At 49.5% G+C, this 23,708-nt stretch overlaps 1 protein-coding gene across 1 annotated transcript; it reads right to left on the bottom strand.

Annotated features, from left to right (window-relative positions):
* Positions 1 to 437: 437 nt before the first annotated feature.
* Positions 438 to 23,382, bottom strand: SDR42E2 (short chain dehydrogenase/reductase family 42E, member 2). The gene is made up of 11 exons (XM_049788153.1): positions 22,699 to 23,382; positions 21,129 to 21,224; positions 18,189 to 18,246; positions 17,296 to 17,414; positions 16,642 to 16,717; positions 11,677 to 11,759; positions 11,043 to 11,180; positions 10,503 to 10,568; positions 7,279 to 7,342; positions 4,584 to 4,657; positions 438 to 677 (listed from the first exon to the last, which is right to left on the bottom strand). The coding sequence occupies exons 1-11, from the start codon at positions 23,380 to 23,382 to the stop codon at positions 438 to 440; spliced, it is 1,698 nt and encodes a 565-aa protein (XP_049644110.1).
* Positions 23,383 to 23,708: the final 326 nt, after the last annotated feature.

The following is a 23,708-nucleotide window of genomic DNA, read 5'->3' as shown; positions in this document are numbered from 1 at the left end:
TACTCCACTCGCAAATGAGTTACTCCAAGCCAAGGTCTCAAAGCATCTCCAGACCAGTCCAAGTCAAGTCTGCCAAGTCCCTAGCAGGCCACACTGGTGACAGCTCTGACCAGTGAGTAGAGGGAGAGGAGCCAACCGGGAGGGTCAGGGCCAGATCAGAGGGAGGAACTAGGTCAGTTCCGAAAGAAGAAGATGGGGGAGAAAGGGGGGAGATGGGGCTGCAGAAGTGGGGTAATGGGGTTACCAGGGCACCACCAAAGAGGAATGGTGGGTCGGGGGAAGGCTCGGGAGGCGACGACCCTCATTGTCAAAGGCCAACAAGGACGGGCAGGGCCAGGGTCTAACCCAGGGATGCTGGCCGGGCGGGTCCGAATTAGGAGGAGAGGTGTGGGTTCAGGGATCAGCCTGGAGAGTGGGAGTGGGGTCGGGGGTGATGGTCAGAAGACTGACGGCTGCAGGTCGAGGAAGTGGAGGGCCAGAGCGAGCAGGCCCAGGAGCAACAGCAGCCAGAGCAACGGCAGCAGGAGCGTCCGCACCGTGGAGCTGCGATGCTGCCGGCGCGTGGACTGCACATAGTGCTCCACCACGTCTGCGAAGCTGAACTTTTCGGGCGCGTAGCCCAGCTGCGTCCGGGCCTTGGCGATCTGGAAGGTGTGTGTCACGGCCACGCTGCACACCTGCGGGGAGACGCGGGGCAGCCAGGGATGGGGGCCCACCCAGGAGGATTGCGCAGGCCTTTCTTTCCCCGCTAGCTCAGAACCCAGAATTTCCAGAACCCGGGTGCTGAGCTTGCTCCTGTCATCTCTTGTCACCAACGACTGGCCCACCTTTCTCCCTTTTTCAATTTCTGTCTGGGCTCTCCCCCAGGATCCCTTCCCTGCATCTGCAGCCCCTATCGAACTCTCAGTTCCCACCTCTGCAGTCCCCTTTCTGAGCCTAGCACCCAGCTGGAACTTGGGTGCAACTTGGGTGAGGCAGTTTTGGGTAGCTGCTTCGTGCCCTGAGATGCTTCGTGCGACTCTGAGATGGGAGAAGGCTTTAGAAAGCTCTCGAGGCTTTCAAAAGCAGCTTGAGATACAGCCAGGCCAGGCAAACCGCAGGGCGTGGAGCTGAGCCCATGCTGGTAATTAGAACCATTGATTCTGCAGAAGTAATTAATAGCTCTGCAAAGTTGCCCGAGGTGACCCGGAGCGCACATGCTTTTCCAGACTCACCAAAACTGGCTTGGCGGGGCCGGGAAGGTGGCGCTAGAGGTAAGGTGTCTGCCTTGCAAGTGCTAGTGTAGGACGGACCGCGGTTCGATCCCCCGGCGTCCCATATGGTCCCCCCAAGCCAGGGCCGATTTCTGAGCGCATAGCCAGGAGTAACCCCTGAGCGTCAAATGGGTGTGGTCCAAAACCAAAAACAAAAAAAAAAAAACAAAAAAACTGGCTTGGCTTAATCTTTCCTAGGTCTAAGCCTCCAAGATCCTCTGAACTGCTGCTATCACCATCTCTTTTTAGTTGTTTGGAAGATCAGAAAGATGTGAACTGCCCCGAGTCACACAGCAGAACTGCTCTCCCTGTGTTGGACTTATTTTTCCCTACCTAGCTTTTCAGCTGGACTAGCTGGATTAGCCAGGGGGACGCTACCCCAGGGCACCAAGGAAGATCCTGGGGTCCATAGAAGTTCTGGTTTTGTATGCTTATGGAAAAAAAGGAGGCCAGTTCTGGTCCCTTTCAGAGGATTCAGCTGTAAATTGGGTAAGCAGGTGCACTGTCTTTCAGATTTCAGGCTTAGTTGCCACCTTCTCTGACAAGTCTAACTTCCTCAGCACTGGCTTATGTGTTGAGTAGAGGTTTTATGAATTGTCTCCCTCTTCGTATTGTGAGCGTCTCTGGGGGTAAGGACTATGTCCTATGTCCTGCCTGTGTTTCTCAGCTTAGTGCCTGGCTCAGAATAGGCATTTGTTACAAGAACAATTCCAAATTGCTAAACCGAAGTCTTCATCAGTCTTAGTAGAGAGCTGGTTGGCATGTCTCAGACTGGCCAGCAGAAGGAGCCAGAGCACATCGCACCCAGAAACTTCCCTAGCTAACAAGGGAGTCTTTTGCTGATGGGGGTAGGTGTCGGGGAGCTAGAATCTTCCGTGAAAGGAGAGGGACACAGATGTGGGGTGCATCATAATGATTCAGCAGCACCCTGAAAGTCATTTTACATGGGTGCGATTCCTGATGCATTTCACAGGCTAGGGGGTAGGCTTGAAATCATTTCTACCTGGTTTAGGTTCCAGTTATATCTCTGCTACTTTAGTGACTGATTAGGGGCAGGTTAAAGTTTCACTCGAGTGACTTCTCTGTAAATGGAGATGATGGGATGGGGGCAATGTTTAGGGAAGAGAAGTGAAAGAATGCACAGAGCCTGGCATCAGATCCCCACTAAATAGATGCTCACTCTTGCATCATTCTCAGTCCTTGGCTGCCTCGATGACTTGAAGGAAAAAGCAGAGGACACAGCCACTCTCTGTGACTGCTCTCTACTTCACCCCCCAGTTAGAGAGCACTGAACCTGAAATGTGAAGTCAAGCCTTGACTCATGTGGCCTCGAGTCACTAACTCGTCTGTTTCTCATCTTAAAATAAGAGTCTAGTCCAGGGGTCTCAAACTCGAGGCCGCAAACGGCCCTCCGTGCAACATTTTGTGGCCCTGCCCTAGAGGAAACTTTTTTTGTTTTGTTTTGTTTTAGTTGTTTGGGTCACACCCCCCAATGTTCAAGGCTTACTACTGACTTTGACTCAAGGATCACCCCGACTTTGCTTCCTGCGGCCCCTAGGTAAATTGAGTTTGAGACCCCTGGTCTAGTCATTTTGCTTTTCCCCACTGAGCACACATTAGGAGCATAGTAGAGAGTGGAGGAGGAGTCTGCAAATACCTTGCCACCACCTGTTGCTTTCCTGCACAGAGTCTGCATCATGAGCCTCTCCTTTAAATGTACATTGTGTGTGTGTGTGTGTGTGTGTGTGTGTGTGTATGTGTGTGTGTGTATGTGTGTGTAAATGGGTTAGGCATTCTGGGCCTTCAGGAAGGTAGCTCAGATGGTGCAGACAAGATCTCTGCAATTAGATATCTACCTTGACTTATACATAACTTTCTTCAATGGACAAAATATCTGATAAGAATCTGGATTCTGGGGGCCGGAGAGATAGCATGGAGGTAAGGCATTTGCCTTTCATGCAGAAGGTCATCGATTCAAATCCCGGCATCCCATATGGTCCCCCGTGCCTGCCAGGAGCAATTTCTGAGCATGGAGCCAGGAGTAACCCAAGCACTGCCGGGTGTGACCCAAAAACCACAAAAGAAAAAAAGAATCTGGATTCTGTGAGGCCAGAGATGGCCCAGAAGGGTGGAGACCACAGTGTTGGATTCCACATTTTGCCTGCAGGAGCCCCAGATTCCATGTCCCACACCTCCAGGAGCAATCCCTCGGCTCTGTACCAGAAATTGCCCCAGAATCCAACTGAGTGTGCTTCTCCCTCATAAAGCTACTCCCCCTTCCAGATAATAGCCCAACTGTTATTCTTCTCTATAGTTTAGTGGGAAAGTTTCCCATACAAAAACTGTAGTCTAGGATGGACCTCAGCTGCAAATGATCTGTCTGCCAAAGCAACACATCTCCAGACCTGTCCACCTGCCATTTCTCTCAACACACACAATCTACACCCAATTGCTTTAGAATCTACACCTACATGAAGTACATAGATATGTGCTTCAATTCAATTCAATTTTTGGAGCGGGGGTTTGGGTCACACCGGTTTGGGTCACACCAGGGGTGCTCAGGAGTTACTCGACATTAAGGAATCATTCCAGATGGACTCAGGGGACCAGGGAGTTTGGGGGAATCAAACCTGTTGTCACATGCAAGGCAAGTGCTCTACCCACTATACTATCACTCTGGCCCACTTCAGTGTGTCCTTTTTTCCTACTAATGTGATGAAACACTGACTACTTGTCCAGCCCGAGAAGGATGGAGCGGGGTTTCTTCTCCAGCCTATGCAGAGTCAGTGGAGAAACGTGGTTTCCAGAACCACGAATACCAGAGAATCAGCAGCTCTAGTTGGGAAGATCAGCTGCCTTGAATGAAATGATGGGGAGGAGTCTTCAGGGAGAAGGGACAGAATTAGAGAAGCAGGGACAGTGTTAGAGGAGAGGATGATCTTGCAGGAGGAGGATGGTTGTGAGGCAGGAGGAATGGTTTTGAAGCTGCCTCATTTGAGAAGTGTAAGCAGAGCCTCAGAGGTTGGAATGACTATTAAGGATTTGGCTCCAGAAGCTGGAGTGACAGTACAGGAGGTAGGGCACTTGTTTTGTAAGTGGCTGACTAGGGGTTCAATCTCTGGTACCATATCTGGTCCCCTACACTCCATCAGGAGTAAGCCCTGAGCACTGCGGAGTATGGTCCCCAAACCAAAACAAACAGAAAAAGCTCTACCTCTAGAAAAAGATTCTGAGACCCCACATTAGCATCTGGGGTATGAGGCAGTGGCAGTATAGAAACGTAGGGGAGGGGTCTCAGAGAACAGCTGCCCACAGCAGCAGCCAGCTTACCTCACTCCGGGTGAGCAGTGGAGGGAGGCTGAAGAGGGGTCGCAGGGCCAGGTGCAGATACTCCATGATGATGGCTGTGAGTGAGAGAGGGCCAGTGATTGGAGGGCTGTGCTCAGGCAAGTGTGCCAGGGGAGTCTGGGATGAATGGGGTAGGGGCAGGCCCTCAGGTCCTTCAGTAGCAGTATTAGCCTGTGCAAAGGTGCTTTACTTGACCAGCCCCTTGCTGCTTTGGAAGTTTATGGAATTAGTCTGGGGAGTAGCTGAGGCATCTGTATATTGTATCTGCTTTGGGGTGTGGGGGCTCCCTAACAATGCTCAGAGCTCTGGAGATATACAGGCTACTCAGGTCTATTAATTCTGTGTTTAAACTCCGAGGTGCTGGGAACCACCAGTGCTAAACCGGTTGATGCTTGAGGGGATGCATGCCATGCTCATGCGTGTTCTAGTGCTATCTCTTCTTGTGGTTAAGCCAGGGATCCAAGCCGGGAATCCAACCCAGTGTCTTACGCATGCCAGGCAAATCTGAGCTCCATCCCTAGCTTCATGTTCCCTTTATTTGCTTTCTGGATCGCATCTGGCAATGCTCAGGGGTTACTTCTGGATCTGTACTCAGAAATCATTCCTAGTGGAGCCAGAGCAATAGCAGAGCAGAAAGAATGTTTGCCTTGCATGCGAACGATCTGGATTCGATTCCTAGCATCCTGTATGATCCCCTGACACTGCCAGGAGTAATTTCTGAGTGTAGAGTCAAGAGTAACCCCTGAGTGCTACCAGATGTGCCCACCACTGCCCCCCAAGAAACAGAACAAACTAAACAAGAAGAAGTCACTTCTGGAAGTGCTCTGGGGACTACATGGGAGGCTGAGGATTGAAGCCAAGTCATCCGTATATAAGGCAAGCACCCTCCCTGCTGTACTAATGCTCTGGCCCCAATCAACCCCTGAGCTATCTCCTTTGCCCCAACTTTTGTATACTTAAAAAAAATCTTGTCAGTGGGGCCAGGGTGATAGCACAATGGTAGCGCATTTGCCTTGCATGCTGCCAACTGGGGCCAACCCAGGTTCGACCTCCGGCATCCCATAGGGTCCCGAGCCTGCCAGGAGTGATTTCTGAGTGCAGAGCCAGAAATAACCCCTGAGCACTGCCAGGTGTGACCCGAAGACCAAAATAACAAAAAATCATGTCAGGGTTAAGATTTGTGGAGGCAGAGGCTTGAAGGAGAAATAAAACCATGCAATGTGCTACATGGATAGATCTGGAAAGGACAGGGCTGACTGAGCACATTGGATTTCGTCAAAGGAAATCTCAGCAGCAGAGCTTGCAGGAGGGAGGGAAGAAACTCCTTATGATCCTTTTGGGATCATATTATTTTAGACATTTCCTGGGTTTGGAGTTTCATATGTCAGTGATCTGGCCAGGTACTAGGGACTCTGAGGAGTCTTAAGACTTGGGATCTCAGATGTGAGGCATTTCACCATAGGGGACCGTATACCCAGTACATTTAGTTCTTCTTGGGACCATTAGTCTAAAGTGGCCTAGAGGGCTGGAGAGATAGCACAGTAGTAGGGCGATTGCCTTGCATGTGGACAACCTGGGAGGGACCTAGGTTCGATTCCTGGCATCCCATATGATTCCCCCAAGCCTGCCAGGAGCGATTTCTGAATGCAGAGTCAGGAGTAACCTCTTAGCGCCACTGAGTATGGCCCAAAAAGCCAAAAAAAAAAAAAAAAAAAGTGGCTAAGTGGCTAGAATCTGCAAGCTTCATCTTGCTGTAATTTGGTGACCTTTCAGAGGGTTTGAACCAGGCCATTAATTTAGGGACGAGTAAGTTGGAGATTCGACCACTTTAAGCCTAGGACAGGTTATCACAGTGATTTGTAACTTGAGGACTCCTGGACACACACATCTGTGTGTATTCCTACTGAGAGAAGCCCACTTACTGTGGGCTGGAAGTGGAGGGTTCCTGGTGGGGAACTGGAGTGGACATTAGATCCAGGAGAGAAATCTTTGTGAATCTGGAAGTCAGTGCTAAGTATCCAAAGGCCCCTCTCTCCTCCCTGGCATCCTCTATGTCATGATGCCTTCCAGATCAGGCCCCAAGGGCTGGGATGGGCCCTGGAATCAGCTAAACTCACACATGCATGATTTCTGTTTTTTCCACTTCTCACAGTGGCATCTTGCAGGCCACAACCTCAGGGCTCTATAGCCTCATTTAAAAAAAATTGTTTTGAGCCACACCTGGCAGTAGTTGGGGCTGATTCCTGGCTAAGTGATCACTTCTGGAAGGCCCAGGGAACCATGTAGGATGCAAACATGCAAAGCAGCACCCAATTTCCTATCGCTCTGGCCAGTGGTCCTGTCTTTAAATGGGACTCTCAAGCCATCTAACCAGTGGGGTGAGGTTCAAATGGGGGTGGTATGATTTTGAGAGAGAGAGAGAGGGTGAACTTGCTTTAGGGCTGGGCTTGGAACAGTCAGATCCTTAGAGAGTGAGGAAAACCTCAACATCCTCACCTTAGCCTCCTGACCCGGGTGTAAAATGGTGTAGTGCGTGGACTCCAATTTGTATTTGAGGTCTCTCTCCCTCAAATGCTAGGGAGCCTCTGCTTCTCCTGGGAGTTCCTGGCTGCCCCTGCTCTAGTTCTCTAAAATGTCTCCCTGCCCAGGTGTTTCACAGACATACCCCTTTCCTTACCTGTCAGGTAGACCAAGGAAGTAGGCACCTGCAGCCAGGGTTGGCTGTACCCCAACTTCTCAAACTGCAAGAAAATAGCCTGAGATGAGAACAGCTCCTGCCTCATGGACCTGGGCTTGCTATCTGCTACCTTTGTGAACATAAAGAGGCTGGATCTAGAAAATTGTGGCAGAAGTTGCAGGTCTGAGTGCTCAGAGGCATATCCACATACCCCAGCTGCCACCCAAAGACACCCCAAAGAGGAGAATTGGATTCTAGAATTGTCTGTTTATTTGTTTGTCTTGGGGATACACCCAGCAACACTCATGGGTTACTCCTGGGTCTGTGCTCAGAAATTGCTTCTGGCAGGCTCAGGGATACCGGGGATCAAACCCAGGTCCGTTCCAGGTCGGCAGAATGCAAGGCAAATGCTCTACCACTGTGCTATCACGCCGGCCCCTAGAATTGTCTTTTCTACATGTGGTTTCTTTGGGGGCCTCCCAAGCAGTGCTCAGAGGCCCAGATAATATTTAGCAAAACTGGGTTAATGGCTAAATGGTAAGGCTCAGGGATGCTGTGCTGTTTGGGCTCTGTACTGCTGGGGACCACTGGGCTTCTGAACCTAGTGCTCAGGGTCTCCAGGGTTGCATGTAATAAGGTTTAAGGGACCCATGACCCATGAGGTGCTAGGAATCGAACCCTGGGTCAGGCACATGCAAAGCATGCATCCTAATACCTGTAATAGCTGCTGTCCTAGGCCAGCCATATGCAAGGCAAACGCCCTACCGCTGCGCCACCACTCCAGCCCTGGATTTCTATACTTTTTCTACTTTTTTTTCTTTTTCAGGGCTTACTCCTGGCTTCCTGCTCAGAAATAGCTCCTGGCAGGCACTGGGAACCATGTAGGACACCAGGATTCGACCATGTAGGACACCGGCATTCGAACCAACCACCTTAAGACCTGGATTGGCTGCTTGCAAGGCAAACATTACTGTGCTATCTCTCCGGCCCTGGATTTCTATACTTTTAAAGGAAAAAAAAAAAGGGTCCTAAACATCACCTGATAGCAGATAGTCAGTGGCTTAGGGAGAATTCAAGGCAAGCATGAGATCCTGGGCTTCATTTCTAGTGACACCTGCATGCCAATAGCCCTAATGGCCAAGAATCCAGGAAGGGAAAGTAAGAAAAGGAAAGAAAGAACAACAGTGAGATGAGAGGGGTTGGAGGAGAGGGAGGGAGGGAGACAGAGAGAGAAAGGAGAGAAGACAGAGACACAGACAGAGACAGAGATAATTCAACTGAGCACATAAACTCCATGCCCAGAGGCCTGGTTTCGATCCCTGACACTACATGGTCCCCCGGGACTCACTGAGAGCAGTTACCCAGCCACTATGCCAGGAGTAGGCTCTGAGTCCTGCCAAATGCAGCCCTTCAAAAACAAAACCAACAACAACAAAGTGGGTGAAAGCAACAGCCTGCCTATGAAGGTGAAAATGCATGAAGAATGGCACAGGTTAAACTAAGATTGACATTTGTGTGAAATTCTCCATGTCCAAAAGGCAGATACCTAGCTCAAAGACCTGGGGGTTCTTGGGGTTTGCTTAAGCTGCTGGTAGGAAAGTCAAATGATGCAGCTGCTCTGGAAAAGTTTGGCTGATCCTTAAAGATTCAGCAAACAAGACACAGGTGGGCTAGCAATTCTGCTCCTACTATGTGCCCAGGAGAAATGGAGGCCTATGTTAATGCAAAGGCTTACACAGATAGAACACAGCTGGGAAGAGACTTAAAGTAGAAATCCCCCAATTTCTATCACTACTGAGAAAATAAAGAAAATGTGACATATGCATTGAGTGGAGTAATTTTTTGGCCATGAAAAATGCAGTGTAGGGTAGGGTAGGGTACACATCACAAAATAGGTCAAGCTGGAAACCATATCATATGGGAGATGTTGGTCATAAAATGTGACATATTATGTAATTTCATTTATAGAGAATGTCAAGAGGAGGCAAATCTATGGAAAAAGTGGTTGCTCAAAGAAAGAGTAGGTAGAGATTAAGAGCAATAGTTTCTAAAGTGAACAGTATTTTTGGGGGGGTACTCTTTTTGTGGATGACAAAGTAAGACTATTATTTGAGGGCTCTTTGTTGGGGGGCATATTCAGCAGCACTTAGGGGTTCCTCCTGGCTCTGCACTCAGGAATCGCTCCTGGCAGGATCAGGGGATCATATGGGATGTTGGGAATCTAATCTGGATTAGTCCTGGGTTGGCTGAATGCAAGGCAAATGCCCTACAGCTGTGCTATTATAGCTCCAGCCCCCTGAGGGCTCTTTTGTTTTTAAGGCATAAGATATTCTCTGATTTATTATGAGGATGCAAGCCCAATACTAAAAACCATAGAATGTGTTCTCTGTTATTCGGAAAAACTCTTTAAAGTTCTGTTTTGCTTATAGAGCCACTCCAGTGGTACTCAGGGTTCTTCTGGCAGTGTTCAAGGAGCCATGCGGCACTAAGGATCAGACTTGGTTCTCCTGCATGCAAAGTATGCGCTCCAGCCCTTTGACCCTATCTCCCTGGCCTCCAAAGATGACTTTTCGGGAAACTCCCCAGTGGTGTTCAGAAGGTCTGAGTCTTGGGGACCATGGGATAGCACAGCCGTAGGGCATTTGCCTTGCACGCGGTCGACCTGGGACAGACCTAGGTTAAATTCCTGGCATCCCATATGGTTCCCTGAGCCTTCCAGGAGCGATTTCTGAGTGCAAAGCAGGAGTAAACCCTGAGTAACACTGGGTGTGGCCCCAAAACCAAATCAAAACAAAAGAAGGTCTGAGTCTTGAGAAGGCAGTGGTATTTGGCCCATGAGGTACCAGGGATCACCAAGGCAGTGCTTTAGGGAGTCTCCAGGATCCATATGTTGATGTTCAGGATCATATGATCCTAAGAATCCAGTCCGAGTTGGCTGCATCCATATAACCATATAACCCTGCTCCTAAAGCTGATTTTTATTTTGGGATCACACTTGACTGTGCCAAGGGCAATCTCCTGGCTCTGTGTACAGGGATCACTTCTGGCAGGATCTGGGGGACCTTCTGGGGTGCTTGGGATTGAATAGGCAGGTTACATGCAAGGCAAACACCCTACTCTCTTGGGTCCTGCAGAGCTGCTTTTTCATGTGGGTTTCTGGAATAGGAAAGAATGAAAGGTAGAAAATTTTTCATTCAGGGTGGGGAAGGCATCTGGGCACTTACCAGCGGGGCCATCCACTCGAAGAGGTTGACACTTTCACCATCATTGATGTAGTATGCTTGCCCACTCTTGAGGGGGAAAAATAAGGAAGGAAGCAGTCAAACAAGGAGGGGGACTCCCCTTTTTCATGGCCCTATGCAGCTGCTCAACCCTTTATTTTTTCAGAGCAGTCACTGAGGAGTCACCAGTAGGTCCCCTGGGCAATCCCTTCTACTTCCGGGGTCACCACTCTGGGCAATCCCTTGTACCTCTGGGAGTCTCCATCCTGGGCAATCCCTTCATTTCCAGAACCACTATATGGCTAGTTGTATGACCCTGATGGGCACACATAACTTCACAGTTTTCTTATGGGCAAAGGACCTTCCCTCTTGGACTGTATTTGTATAGAATAGAACAAGACCATGGCCCATGGAAAGTCCTGAATACTAGGTGACTATGCTGGAGGGGACAGACCCCCAAACCCCATAGAGTCATTGTGAGAAAACCCCTCCCTTCCTACCCAGCTCCAAGAGAGGGAGTCAGCGGACCACACAGGGACTTACAGCCACGTAGGCCTTGGCGGCGGTGAGCGCCTCAGCTGCCAGTACATGTGCCTGTACCAGGTTGTGTACATGGACCCAGTTCATGCGTGTCTTGTGCCCCCCAAATCGGAACAGGAACAGCCGTTTCTTGATGTGGCCCTGGGGGAGGCAGGTGTGTGAATACAGAGCTGAGCCTGCAGGGACCTTAACTCCCAGCTTTATTTATTTTTTGGTTGCTGGGCCACATCTGGCAGTGTGCATATCTTACTACTGGCTCTGGGCTCAGGATTCACTCCTGGTGGAGCTTGGGAAGCCATATGGGATGCTGGGGATCCCAGCAAGGCAAACACCCTACCTGCTGTACTCTCTCCTCTGCCCCCTGGAGAGAACTTATCTGCAGCTCCTTCTTCCCGCCCACGAGGCCTTATATGAGGGGCTTAAGAGCCTTTTTGCTTGCTTGGGTCAGAGATCCAGATCTGGGGTTATGCTCCCCGAATTCTCACCACCAGCCCAGCGCCCACTCACATCTGTTGTGGGTGGGCAAGGTGGGGGCAGCAGTGGTGTTCCAGACAAAGGGCCCTAGGCTCAGGTCACTTCTCCAGACAGCAGTGACCATGGCTAGATGGTCACAAGGGCCCACGTCTGGAGAGCTTACCGCCACCCGGGGCAGGTGTCTCTGCTCTTCAGGGCCGTAAATTCCGGGGGGTCGGAGTACACACGTGCGCAGAATGCCTCCTCCTAGGACACAGGAGAACATGGGTAGGGGCCTGGCGCACATCTTTTGGGCCCAACATGCTCAGCTCCATAGGAGCTTTGGGCTTTCTTCATTTGGGTCATTATTCTCAATGACTCCTTTATTCATTCAACAAACACAAGACAGAGTCCTCCCCACTATCCACTTCCCCTTTGGGCCCAGCAAAGGAGGCTAAGAAGAATCCAAGGAAGCTGCCCAAGAAGGGTCCTGCCCTTGGGGTGCTCACAGCCTAGTAAAAAGGCCCCGGAATACAGCAGGTCCATGTGGGCCATGAGGATTTGGTTGGCATGCGGTTCATTCGAGTGGAGTGGAGGCCATTGATGGGGCTGCCATGGAGTCAGCCCCCAGCCACAGTCCCTCTCTGCCCCCTCACAGGCACACACAGGAAAAGAGCATCATTTATTAGACCCATCCAGTGCACACTGAACGGGGCCTGTGAAGAGACAGGCCAAGCTGATATTCACTCCATGGGAGCTGGCAGCTAAGGGTCAGAAGCAGCAAGTAACAACTGGGAAAAGTCTCAAATCACCCTCTTGCACAAGAGTATAGTGAACTCACTTTCTAAGCATCTGAGTTGTTATACAAACACTTTTTTGGGGTGAGGCACACTATTGGCCTTGGAGGACCATTTGGGATGTAAGGGATCAAATCCAGGCTGGTTCTGTGAAAGGCAAACACTGTACTTCTCTCCAGTTCACTATCTCTCCAATGTGCACACATCTTCCATAAAACTCAGGAACTCACACACCCAGGAATAAACCCATTTCCACAGTGACCAGGCTCATGTGACCTCCTCCTGCACCCCAGAGGCCTGCCATGCCCATTTTATAGGCAAACCCCTATCTTCTCCTTTCCCTCATGATTAGTTGATAAGGAGTAAGAGATCTCATCAAGGGCCTTCTGTGTCTAATGCTCTAGAAAGCTGCATTTTCTTTTCTTTTATGAGAGCAGGTTGGGCCACAGTGAGTGATGCTCAGGGTTTACTCCTGGCTCTGTGCTCAGGGACGACTCCTAGTGGTTCCAGAAGAACTCTGTGATGTGCCAGGATCTAAACCAGGGTCAGAAGCAGGCATGACTAGCTAATCCCCGGACTATCTCTCTGGCCCCTCAGCCTGCATTTCCATTCAAGATGACCCTCGGAGATGGGGGCTTGGATCTTCCCTGTTTGTTTTGGTTTGGAGCCACACTCAGAAGTACATGAGGCGTATTCCTGGCTCCGTACTTTAGGATCACTCTTGGTGAGACTCTGAGAACCCTTCCTGATACTGAGGATAGAACCTGGGTTGGACACATTTTAGGCAAGCGCTTCACTATCTTTCCAGCTCCACCCCTGTTTATGGCTAGAAGTCCCCAGAGATGTGATTTTTCCCAGAGCACATGTTGTTGTGACAGTCAAACAAGCCTGCATTTGGGTAACAGGAAGTGATGGGAGCAGATACACTTTCAAGCCAGCAAGGGAAAGAAGGAGAAAACTGTGGGTAAAGAGCCAGGGATGATCCCCAAACTCTCACTGCTCTGTGCTAGAAGTGTCCTTGTAATCATAGCAAAGCTGGTTTAGGACTTCCCAAATTCTCTGCAAAGGAGCCTCCACTGGTAAGAAAGGTGAGCAGATCTGTTTGGGTGCTTTTGTGGTTCCAGGCTGAAGGGCAGCCACAAGCATATGCCTTTAGTATTAAAGTCACGAAAGGCAGGAGAGTGAACACAGTGAGCAGGGCACTTGCATCTCATGCTGCCAACCCAGACTCAGACCCACACATGGCATAAGGCCCCCAGAGATCTCTACCATGAGTGATTCCTGAGCACAGAGTCAGGAATAAGCCCTAAGTTGAACTGGGAGTGACTCATCCCACCCTCCAACCCCTAGCCAAGAGGTTACAGCGGTGGGCACACTGCCCTTGGGTCTGCAAGAAAGGGGACCCCAGACTCTAACCACTTCCTGCTTGTTACAGACAGAACCTCAAGAACTGCTCTGCATGCAGGGGCAGAATCACCCTAGCTGGACTCTTGGAAGGCAAGTATCAGGTAAACAGCCCACAGGTCATTTTAAACCTGGGTCACCAGAGCATGGTGCAGGGGGCGGGGTTCAGGTTGCAGCTGGCAGGGCACTGGGCAGCTACGTCATGGAGGGGCCAGACCGGGGTATCCATGACTCTGTTGAGCATGGTGAGCTGGGGGTTCTTGTATAAATAATCCTCGGCCAGAGGATTGGGTGTCTGGGCTGCAGGTGGCTGCTCCAGCAGAGTGAGGCCCAGCTAGAGAAGAGTCCAACTGCATGGGGTTAACCACCTGGGGTCCCACTAACATCAGGCGTGGAGCCCTGACAATCCCCAGAGATGAAGCAGGAGGGAGCCAGGCCCAGCAACCTAAGTTGTGTCTATCGCATGGCTGGCCAGGTTGCCCAGGATCTGGCATTCAGGTCCCCAAGGTTCAAGTAAGCCATATAATAGCCATGAGCCAAGGCAGCCAATCCTTCAGTCTCGTCTATTTTCTAGAAAGGGGATTTTTCAGAGCCTGGGGGAGTTAACTCCTGGTGGCACTCAGGAGGTATGAGGGCAATTCTGGGCATTCTTGGCCAACTGGGATGAGGATTTGATGCAAGAGCCCGGGGATGTGCTGTTGTTCAGATTTTGCAGAGATGCACCTGGCAATACTAGGAGACCATGTGGTGGCTGGACCTGAAAATGGTTTGGGTGCATGCTAGGTTTGTGTTCTGGACCCTGTATATACCCTGGCCCCCGTGATTTCTTCCTCGTAATTATTGTCATTGATAGCATTATGGTGGGAACTGTGGATTGTAGAAGGGAGCACAGTGCTAGGGAGAGAATCCAGGGTTTTATGCATGCAGGACACAAGCTCTGTTGCCCAAAGGACATTCCTAGACCACCTCCAAGGGTCTAGAATTTTCAGCAGACCTTGCTCCAAATCCACATGGCTTCTGAGTTTAGACAGTGAGGGGAACTAAATGTTGAAGTTTTGAGGGGCTAGTTTCTGAATTTTAGTAAGCAGAAGGTGATAATCAAGATAGCATGGAATTTCTCTAGGTACTTGTTAGCTTCTATATTTGGAAGGAAGGATAGACCTAAAGTTCTTGCTTCCTGTGGAAGCTATTAAATCACTGGGACTTTCAGATAGATAATAGGTGGCATATAGCTGATACTAGCGAGTTGCCCACTTTTAGAAGACAATGGGCATTTGGGGAAGAGTGCCACACCTGGCAGTGCTCAGGGTTTACTTCTAGCAGTGCTCTGGGAATGATATAAAATACGAATGATGAAACCCCGGTTGACAGTATGTAAAGCAAATGCTCTATATAGTATCGCTCCAGCGCCCCCCACAACAGGGCGTTTTTAATTCCCATACAAATTTTGGGATAGAGTTCAACATCTTCTCCAGCTTTATAAAAAGAAAGAAAAAAAGCTAAGTAAATATTACTGTGAAAGATTTGTAACTCACTTTGGCCACAATAAAAATTTAAAAAAATCTAAGCCTTTACAAAAAACCAAACAAACAAACAAAAAAACCTAAGATGGGCAGGTGAGAGGATATAACTCCAGATCACAGGTAAAAGGGTCATGGAGACAGTTCACGGGGCTAAGCATATGAATTGCATGCCAGAGCTCTAGTTTGCTCTCTGGAGCATGGATCATCCTCAAGCATTGCCGGAAATAACCTTTGAGCATTGAGTCTGTGATCGACCTGAGTACCACCCAGTGTGGTACAAAATGAACCAAAAACAACCAAAAGACCCATTCAAGAGTAGGTTGAAATGGAGCTGGAATTGGAACTCAGTTCACCCTGACACCTGCACATGGACTTAGTTCTGAGATTTCACAGGGTTAGAACATAGTTGGATTTTCTTTCAAACCAGACAGTACAGCTACTTTTTGTTTGTTTGTTTGTTTGTTTTGGGGCCACGCCTAGTGGTGCTCAGACACTTCTGACAGTGCTGAAAGAATCATATGGGATGCTGGGGATCGAACTCAGGTCGGCTGCATGCAAGACAAATGCACTCTTCACTGTGCTATTGCTGGGGCCCAAGCAAGACTGCTTTTTCTGATAGTTATTAGCAGGGAAGCTTTTGGGTCTCTCCCCTGATTGGCCCTTTCTAATTTTTCCTGATTCTACATGTTCTTCCATGAAAACAGCTAGATCATAAACAGCTTTGTAACAGTGTAGCTCACAGTGGTTCAATTAAAGAATTTATTAAAAAAAAAAAAAGAAAAGAAAAGAAAAGAAAAAGCACCCCCAGAGTCACTCCAAGGGCAAGAGTGGAGGCTGGAGGGGTTGTCCACTAGGCTCAGTGCAGGGTTTTTGTTTTTGTTTTTGTTTTTTACTTTTTTGGTTTTGTTTTGTTTTTGGATTACACATTGTGGTGCTCAGGGGTTACTCCTGGCTCTGGGCTCAGAAATCACTCCTGGTGGCGCTCAGCAGACCCTATGGGATGCCAGGGATCAGATTCAAGTCGGTTGCATGCAAGGCAAACTCTCTACCCGCTTTGCTATCACTCCAGCCTTGATGTAGCTTCTTTCTGTGGCAAGTGTCAGTTCATCCCCAACACTGCATAGTCTTGAGAACATTCAGGAACAACCCCTGCATGAAGTTAAGAGGACACCCTAGGCACTGCAAATGGAGCCCCCCAACAAAGAGACCTAAGAGCAGACTCGAAGACCCTCTTTTCCTCCCCTCTTTGAGCAAGGCAGGCCAGGCCTCTCACCCTCCTGGACCAGGCCCCTAGAGGGGTGAAGACCTGTGGCTATTGGCCAGAATTTGAGGGTGGCCAGGAAGTGTCCTCTGAAGGCAGCCCTGCTGCTAATGGGGAGATTGACACTTCAGGATGTCATAGGGTATGCATGTGTGCCAACTCACCTGGAAGCGGTGTTCCGTTGGCCATGAGGATTAATTGGTCAGCGATGGCTTTGGTGCGGGAGTAGTGGTCCATGTGCTGCGGTTGGGGAGAGGGTCTGCTCAGGATCAGGGGCTTGAGTCCTCCTGCCCGCACACTCTGCCCCTTTGCTTCAGAATTCTAGGGACTACATGACTGCAGGCCTCCTCCACCCAATCGCCTCCATTCCTCTAGGCAGAGCAAAAGAGCAAAGGCAGCACCCAGGAGTCCAGGACTCAGGGGTGCACAATGCCTTTCAGCGCCCACATTCATTTCCTCTCCTGCCCACTGCACCCACAGAATGGTGGGCAGGTCATGATGATGAAGCCGGCTGGGTGAAAAAATGCCCTGCTGGGTCCAAGTGATAGTACAGTATAGAGTGTGCTTGCTTTGCATGACTAGCCTGGATTTGGGACTTGGTAACCCATATGATCCCCTTAGCCCCACCAGGAGTGATCCCTGAGTACAGAGCTAGGAGTACCTCCTGGGCAATACCAGGTGTGGCCCAAAACCAAACAAAGCAAAGTGTTGCTGCCTCAAAACAGCAGAGGCTCCAGCCCTTTGGTCCTGGGGAAGCCCCGGGAGCTTCCTGAGTTGTCCTTGGGGCGTCCACCCTGTCCCTCTCCTGGCACCACTACCTGCTCCAGTGGGAAGTATGGCACCGAGTCTTCATTGCCCTGCTCGATGGGCTTCCCGCCGAATGCCACATTGACTGTGCTGGTGTATACGAGCCTTGGAACCTGGCGGCGGACACACACTGCAAGATAGTGCACACATCTGCACATCCACATAGCATGCAAGGTCATGCAAGGCACATACAACATGTCAACACAACACGCCACAAACGAGAACATGTGCACACACACTAATGGGACCACCGTGAGCAGACTGCTGGCTGCGGCCTGTTCAGGTGAATCCCCTGATCTTGTTTGTTTGCTTGTTTTTGTTTTGTTTTGTTTTGTTTTGTTTGGGTGCTGCTAAGGGGTGTTACTCCTGGCTCTGTGCTCAGGAATAATCATTCCTAGTAGGCTTGGGGACCATGAGATTCTGGGAAACAATCCTGACTCGGCTGTGTGCAAAGCAAGCATTCTACTCGCTGTGCTCTTGTTCTGCCCTGAATCCTCTGATCTTGACTAAGTCTTCCATCCCAATCTGACCACGGAACCCCTAAGCAGCGCAGTTCCCTATGGGTAAAAGGATCTCCTGTGGTTACAAGGTTCATTATTCTTCTCAGCAGCTGTTCAATGTTTGCCAGCAATGCTCACTCAGAATCCAAGAAACACAGGGTCCAAGATGTGTTCAGAAGGCACTTGGGGTCTTCAACAGTTGTTCAGATTCCCCACCTCTATGCTCACTGCTCTCAAGAGTCCCCAGACACGCTGAGCCACTCCATGCAGGGGCTAGACAGGAGACACTATCCAGGGCTTTCACCCACACATCCCCTCCCAGTCTCCCCAATTCAGTCCAGCCTGTGGCAGAAGGGGGAAAACCAGAAACACACAGCAGGTCACACCCGGCTTGGAGCCCCTACCATCAATCACTAGTTTGGTGCCACCAACATTTATAGACTCAATCTTTTCTTTCTGCAACTAGAAGACAAGAGCAAGGTGGTGGGGTCACAGTTCAAAGGTCACAGCACCACCTCATACATGTTGCTGAGGCTGAGTTTGAGGTGGGCGTGCTGAATGGCTAGTTCACAGGTCCTGAAACACCAGTGCCAACTCTGCCACTAACAGGGAAACCCCACAGCTATCTGACTGATTTAGCTCCCTGGTCTGTAAATGGAGGGCAGAACCTGCAGATGGTTGGCTGGATGAAGTGAGACCCCCCCACTTAGAGGCCATGGCACAGTGCCTAATGCCCTCATTTGAGGGCAGGACCCAACAATTCCCCTAACAAGCAGATTGAGGTGTGGAAAATGAATACAGCCACAGGGAAAGAGACAGAGTGCCAGGAACTAGGTGACCTTTGTATCACACATAGCAGGCAATTTAGTTTATTTAAAAAAAACTCTTTTAAGCCTTGATGCTGTTTGTTTGTTTGTTTGTTTGTTTTTTTAATTAACAAGTTATCACACTTGACAGCATCAAGTTGGATGCAAACTTAACAGGTATCAGTCCTGGATTCAATCAGTCTCTCACCAAACACCAAACAGAAAGTGGCTCAGTAACAATAACCATAGTAATTTAGGCCTGTTTGTTGCTGATATAGCTGGTAAAGATAAACTTAGTAGCTTCTAGTGGTCCCAGCCCCAGAATATTCCCCTTGAAGTAATTTCATTGTTTTTGTTTCTGAACTACACCTGGCATTGCTCAGGGCTTATCTAGGCTCTGCACTGAAGAATCACTCCTGGCAGTGCTTAGAGACCATATGGGATTGAATCCAGGCTAGCCTCAGGGTTATATGCTGAATTTTCAATTCTATTTATTGAGGTAATTTATTCTATTATCTATTTTTTGGAAGAATTCCAAGCATTGCAATGGAGCCCTGTGGGCCTTTTCTGGTGTTTCTCAGCAGCTAGGGACTAGTTCAGAGCTGGGTCCAGGGATGTGGTACTGCTCAGGCTAGGTAATGGCAAGGTTTATCTGGGTCATCTCAGAAGTGCAGGGGTCTTCAGGCTACAGCTGCTGACTCTTGAGGGACCATTGTGATGTTGGGATCAAACCAGGATTGGCTACATGCAAGTAAGTGTCCCAAACCCTGTACTATCTCTCTGCCCCCGACTGTACTTTTTCTTTTTTTTTTTTCTTGTTTTGGTTTTTGGGCCACACCTGGCGGTGCTCAGGGGTTACTCCTGGCTGTCTGCTCAGAAATAGCTCCTGGTAGGCACGGGGGACCATATGGGACACCAGGATTTGAACCAACCACCTTTGGTCCTGGATCGACTGTACTTTTTCTTATTGCATTTATCTTTGTTTGTTTGTTTGTTTGTTAGTTTATGGTTTTGGGGGCCACACCCAGTGACGCTCAGGGGTTACTCCTGACTATACTCTCAGAAATGGCTCTTGGCTGGGGGGACCTTATAGGATGCCGGGGATCAAACCACGGTCTGTTCTAGGCTAGCTTGCACCACCGCTCCAGCCCCTTATTTTTATTTTTTGTCTTATTTTGGGGGGGGGGCACACTGGTGCTGCTCAGGGCTTTTTCCTGGCTCTATGCTCAGGGATCACTCCTAGTGAGAGTTTGGGTCCCATGTGTGATGCTGGGGATTAAATCTGGGTTAGCCATGTGGAAGGCTAATAGGACAGTACCTACTGTACTATTGCTCTAGCCCCACATTTGTCTTTAACACTTTGATACTGGTGTATATTACTCCTGGCCCACATTTGAATATGATTTACTCAAGTCAAATTGTAGTGCTTGGTTCAATGTGGATTATCTTTGGGCTAAACCTGGCAGTGCTCAGAGCTTCTTCCTGGCTCTGTGTTCAAGGGTCGCTCCTAGCAGGGCTTGGGGACCCATCTGAAATGCCAAACTGCTAAAAAAAATGCTTTACTCACTTGTCTATTTCTCTGGTCCCTGTTGGCAATGTGCTAATAGGTTTAGAGTCAATTAAAAGCAATTCCAAAAGAGAAATAGAGCAAATGGTCCTGATCCAAAGTCTTCCTAGTCCCCCTTACCCCTACTCATGACCAATTTCACATATTTTTTAAGGTAATCTATGTCAGCACATATGTGTACATGAAAATATTGGTACCATTTCCACTTATTTTAAAAAAGGGAGCCTTCTCAAGCAGTGCTCTGGAGGTCTGGGGTGATTCTTTTGATCCTTGGTCAGCTGGGCCACTGGTTCAGTGCAAGGGCCTGAAGTGCTGAGGACATTTTGGCCATCTCTGGGGTACTGGGGACTCCAGTGCTGTGCACAGTGATGCTTAGGGGACCCTGTTGTGCCAGGACTGAACCTTGGTTGAGCACACACTAAGCCACTATTTTATCTCCCTGCTCCTTTCTACTGTTTTTTTCCTTAATAGGGTCCCAACCCAGCAGTACTAAGAAGGGCTGGTTGGTGTCAGAGATTGAGCTCAGGACATCTAGTCACATACCCAGTCTAACTCCTGGGTCCTGCCCTACCATTAATCAACAGTGACAATAACAACCCAGGATACCAAACACTTCTCTTGCACCAGAAAAATTATCCCGTAATTGCTCATTCATTTTAAGTTTTCTGTGCACCTTCATCATAATTTATTTAGTCCTGATTTTGAAGGGAATCACTTATTTTTGAGATTTTGCCATTTAAAACACTACTGTAAATACACAAAGAGGTGTGACTTCTGAGTCCAGTTAGGTATATGCGGGATCCTGCCACTTCCTCTCTGAGGAGCTTGTGGAACAAACACAAACCTTTTCCTTCCTGGAGTCAATGAAAAGCACTTATAAAGGTGTGCTGTAGTTGGCAGAGCCAGGAGCTGACACTCTCTCTCCTTACCCCAGGGGAGTATAGACTCAGATCTTATATCAAAAGCCTTACCTTCTCAGCACCGGACATGCCATAGGACGCCACATGAAAGACACAATCCACCCCTTCCAGGACACGGTACAGGGCTGCTTCATCCCGCACATCAGCCTGAAACAGGCAGAGGCAGCTCATGAGGTCAGAGTCCTCTGCAGACAGAGATAAAAGCCTGTACCTTGCTAGGTCCCTAAACTGGCTCCTGATCTACATGCATGAAGCATCATAGAGTGAAGAGAAGTTATGGGGTAGAACTGACTGAATTCATGACTCTCTCTTTTTTTGGGGGGGGAGGTCAGGGCTATTCCTGGCTCTACACTCAGAAATCGCCCCCGGCAGGCTTGGGGTACCATATGGGATGCTGGGATTCGAACCTCCGTCCTTCTGCATGCAAGGCAAATGCCTTACCTCCATGCTGTCTCTCCGGCTCCATCATGACTCTATTATTCTCTTTCTTTTTCCTCTCTCCCTCTCTCATTTCTCTCTTGGCCACACCCAGTGATAGTCAGAGCTTATTCCTGGCTCTGCACTAAGGAATTACTCCTGACAGTTTTTGGGGGACCATATGGAATGTCAGGAATTGAACTTAGGTCAGCTGTGTCCAAGGCAAATGCCCTACCCTCTGTGCTTTTGCTCCAGCTCCAATCATGACTGTTAACACAGATAACTGCAGAGGTTTTTTTTTTTTTTTTTTTTTTTTTTTTTCTTGATCACACCCAGCAGTGCTCAGGGGTTATTCCTGACTCTACGCTCAGAAATTGCTCCTGGCAGGTTTAGGGGACCATATGGGATGCTGGGATTTGAACCACTACCCTTCTACATGCAAGGCAAACGCCCTACCTCCATGCTATCTCTCTGGCCCCTGGACTGCATAGTTGACTGTATTCCCAGTAATCTGGGTGAAAGAGTACAGGTGGTTTGTATGATTATACTTTATGATGATTGATTACACACACAAAAACTGCCTATCAATACATTTCTCTAAACCTAACCTAATAACTGTATATAACCTATAGAATGTCATCACCATCATAACCATTTTATTTCCAACATCATCACTTCACTTATCCCTCCCATGACCATCACCAATGTCATCATCATTATCATCCCTGGCCTCCTGTCTAGGACTAAGTCAGGGCTCTGTTCATGGTTTTCTTTCTTTGGGGGGTGGGGAGGTCGCACCTGATGGCGCTCAGGGGTTACTCCTGGCTCTGTGCTCAGAAATCACTCCTGGCAGGCTCGGGGACCATTTGGGATGCCGGGATTCAAACCACCATCCATCCTGGATTGGCTGCATTCAAGGTAAATGCCCTATCGCTGTGCTATCTCTCCAGCCCCTATTCATGGTTTTCTGTGGCTGGTCTCATTGACCCCTCTCGGAGACCATTGTGGGGTCCATGCTACTAGTGTCCCCTCACTATGGATAAGGTTTAGAGAGGGAAGTCTTAGATGCCCAGACAGAGGCAACAGGCCCAGAGGAGGACTTAAAACTATCTGATTCTTCAATACTGTGCAACTTGGTTAACCCCAGACACTTCCTCCCGCCTCTTTCACTAGCCTAGATGAATAGAAGACCCTTTCACATCACCTGGATGAACTCAGTCCCTGGACACAGCTCCCACTGGGGTCTTCGGAGGTCAAGCAGGATGACATAAATGCCACTCCTGGCCAGGGTGGAGCCCAGGCTAAAGCCCAGGTAGCCTCCTCCTCCAGTCACCAGAACCTTTTGCCGAGGGGCTTTTGTAGGCGCTGTCTGAGCCTTCTGCTGTGGTGCTGGTGTTGAGGCTGCTGTTGGTTCGCTGGTTTTGGGCCCAGTCCCAGAGTCCCGGCTAGGTCCACTCCCTACCCCTGGCCCAGGTACTGGCGCAGTTTTTGGCTCAGGTGTGGACCCAGCTCCTGATGCAGGTCCCTGACTGGGTGCAGGTTTTGGAGACATAGCAGCAGGCCCAGGGCTAGACCCAGTCACGGGGCTAGACCCAGTCACGGTGCTAGAGCGGACTTCGGGTCCCAGAATACCTTGCTTCGGCCCAGGCCCTGGAACTGTGCTAGGCTTTGGCCCAGGTGCAGACATAGCACCAGAATCAGGCCTGGGACCAGACACCGCCCCAGGTCCTGATCCAGAACCTGAAGCTAACCCAGACCCTGGCCCAGGTGCTGGCTTGGGGCCCGGGCCCGCACTGTCTCCACAGGCCTGACACATGGGACAGCTCTTCTCGTCCTGCCCTGCAGCTTTGCAGGCCTCCGCCGAGGGGCCAGCTGGAGATGGCTTCATCCTCTATGGAGCCATGCGGACCGTCCGTCCACCTGTGGGAAAGGAGAGGACAGGAGAATCCACAGCAGCACCTCAATACTCTTTCTACTCACCTTTTTGCCCGAGACACGGAACCCCATGAGAGCACTGCCAGAAACTTGCCAGAAATATATCCAGATCCCAAATGCAGCTGATTTTGAATTCGGTTTGTTTATTACTATCATTGGGGTTTTTTGTTTGTTTGTTTTTTGGGGGCCACACTCGGTGGTGCTCAAGGGTTACTCCAGGCTCTGTGCTCAGAAATCGCTCCTGGCAGGCCTGGGGGACCATGTGGGATGCTGAGAATT

Source organism: Suncus etruscus, chromosome 15 (assembly GCF_024139225.1).
Source record: "Suncus etruscus isolate mSunEtr1 chromosome 15, mSunEtr1.pri.cur, whole genome shotgun sequence".
NCBI classification, from domain to species: domain Eukaryota; kingdom Metazoa; phylum Chordata; class Mammalia; order Eulipotyphla; family Soricidae; genus Suncus; species Suncus etruscus.
Note: the sequence above shows the minus strand (reverse complement) of the source record. Positions and strands in the feature narration are given on the sequence as shown.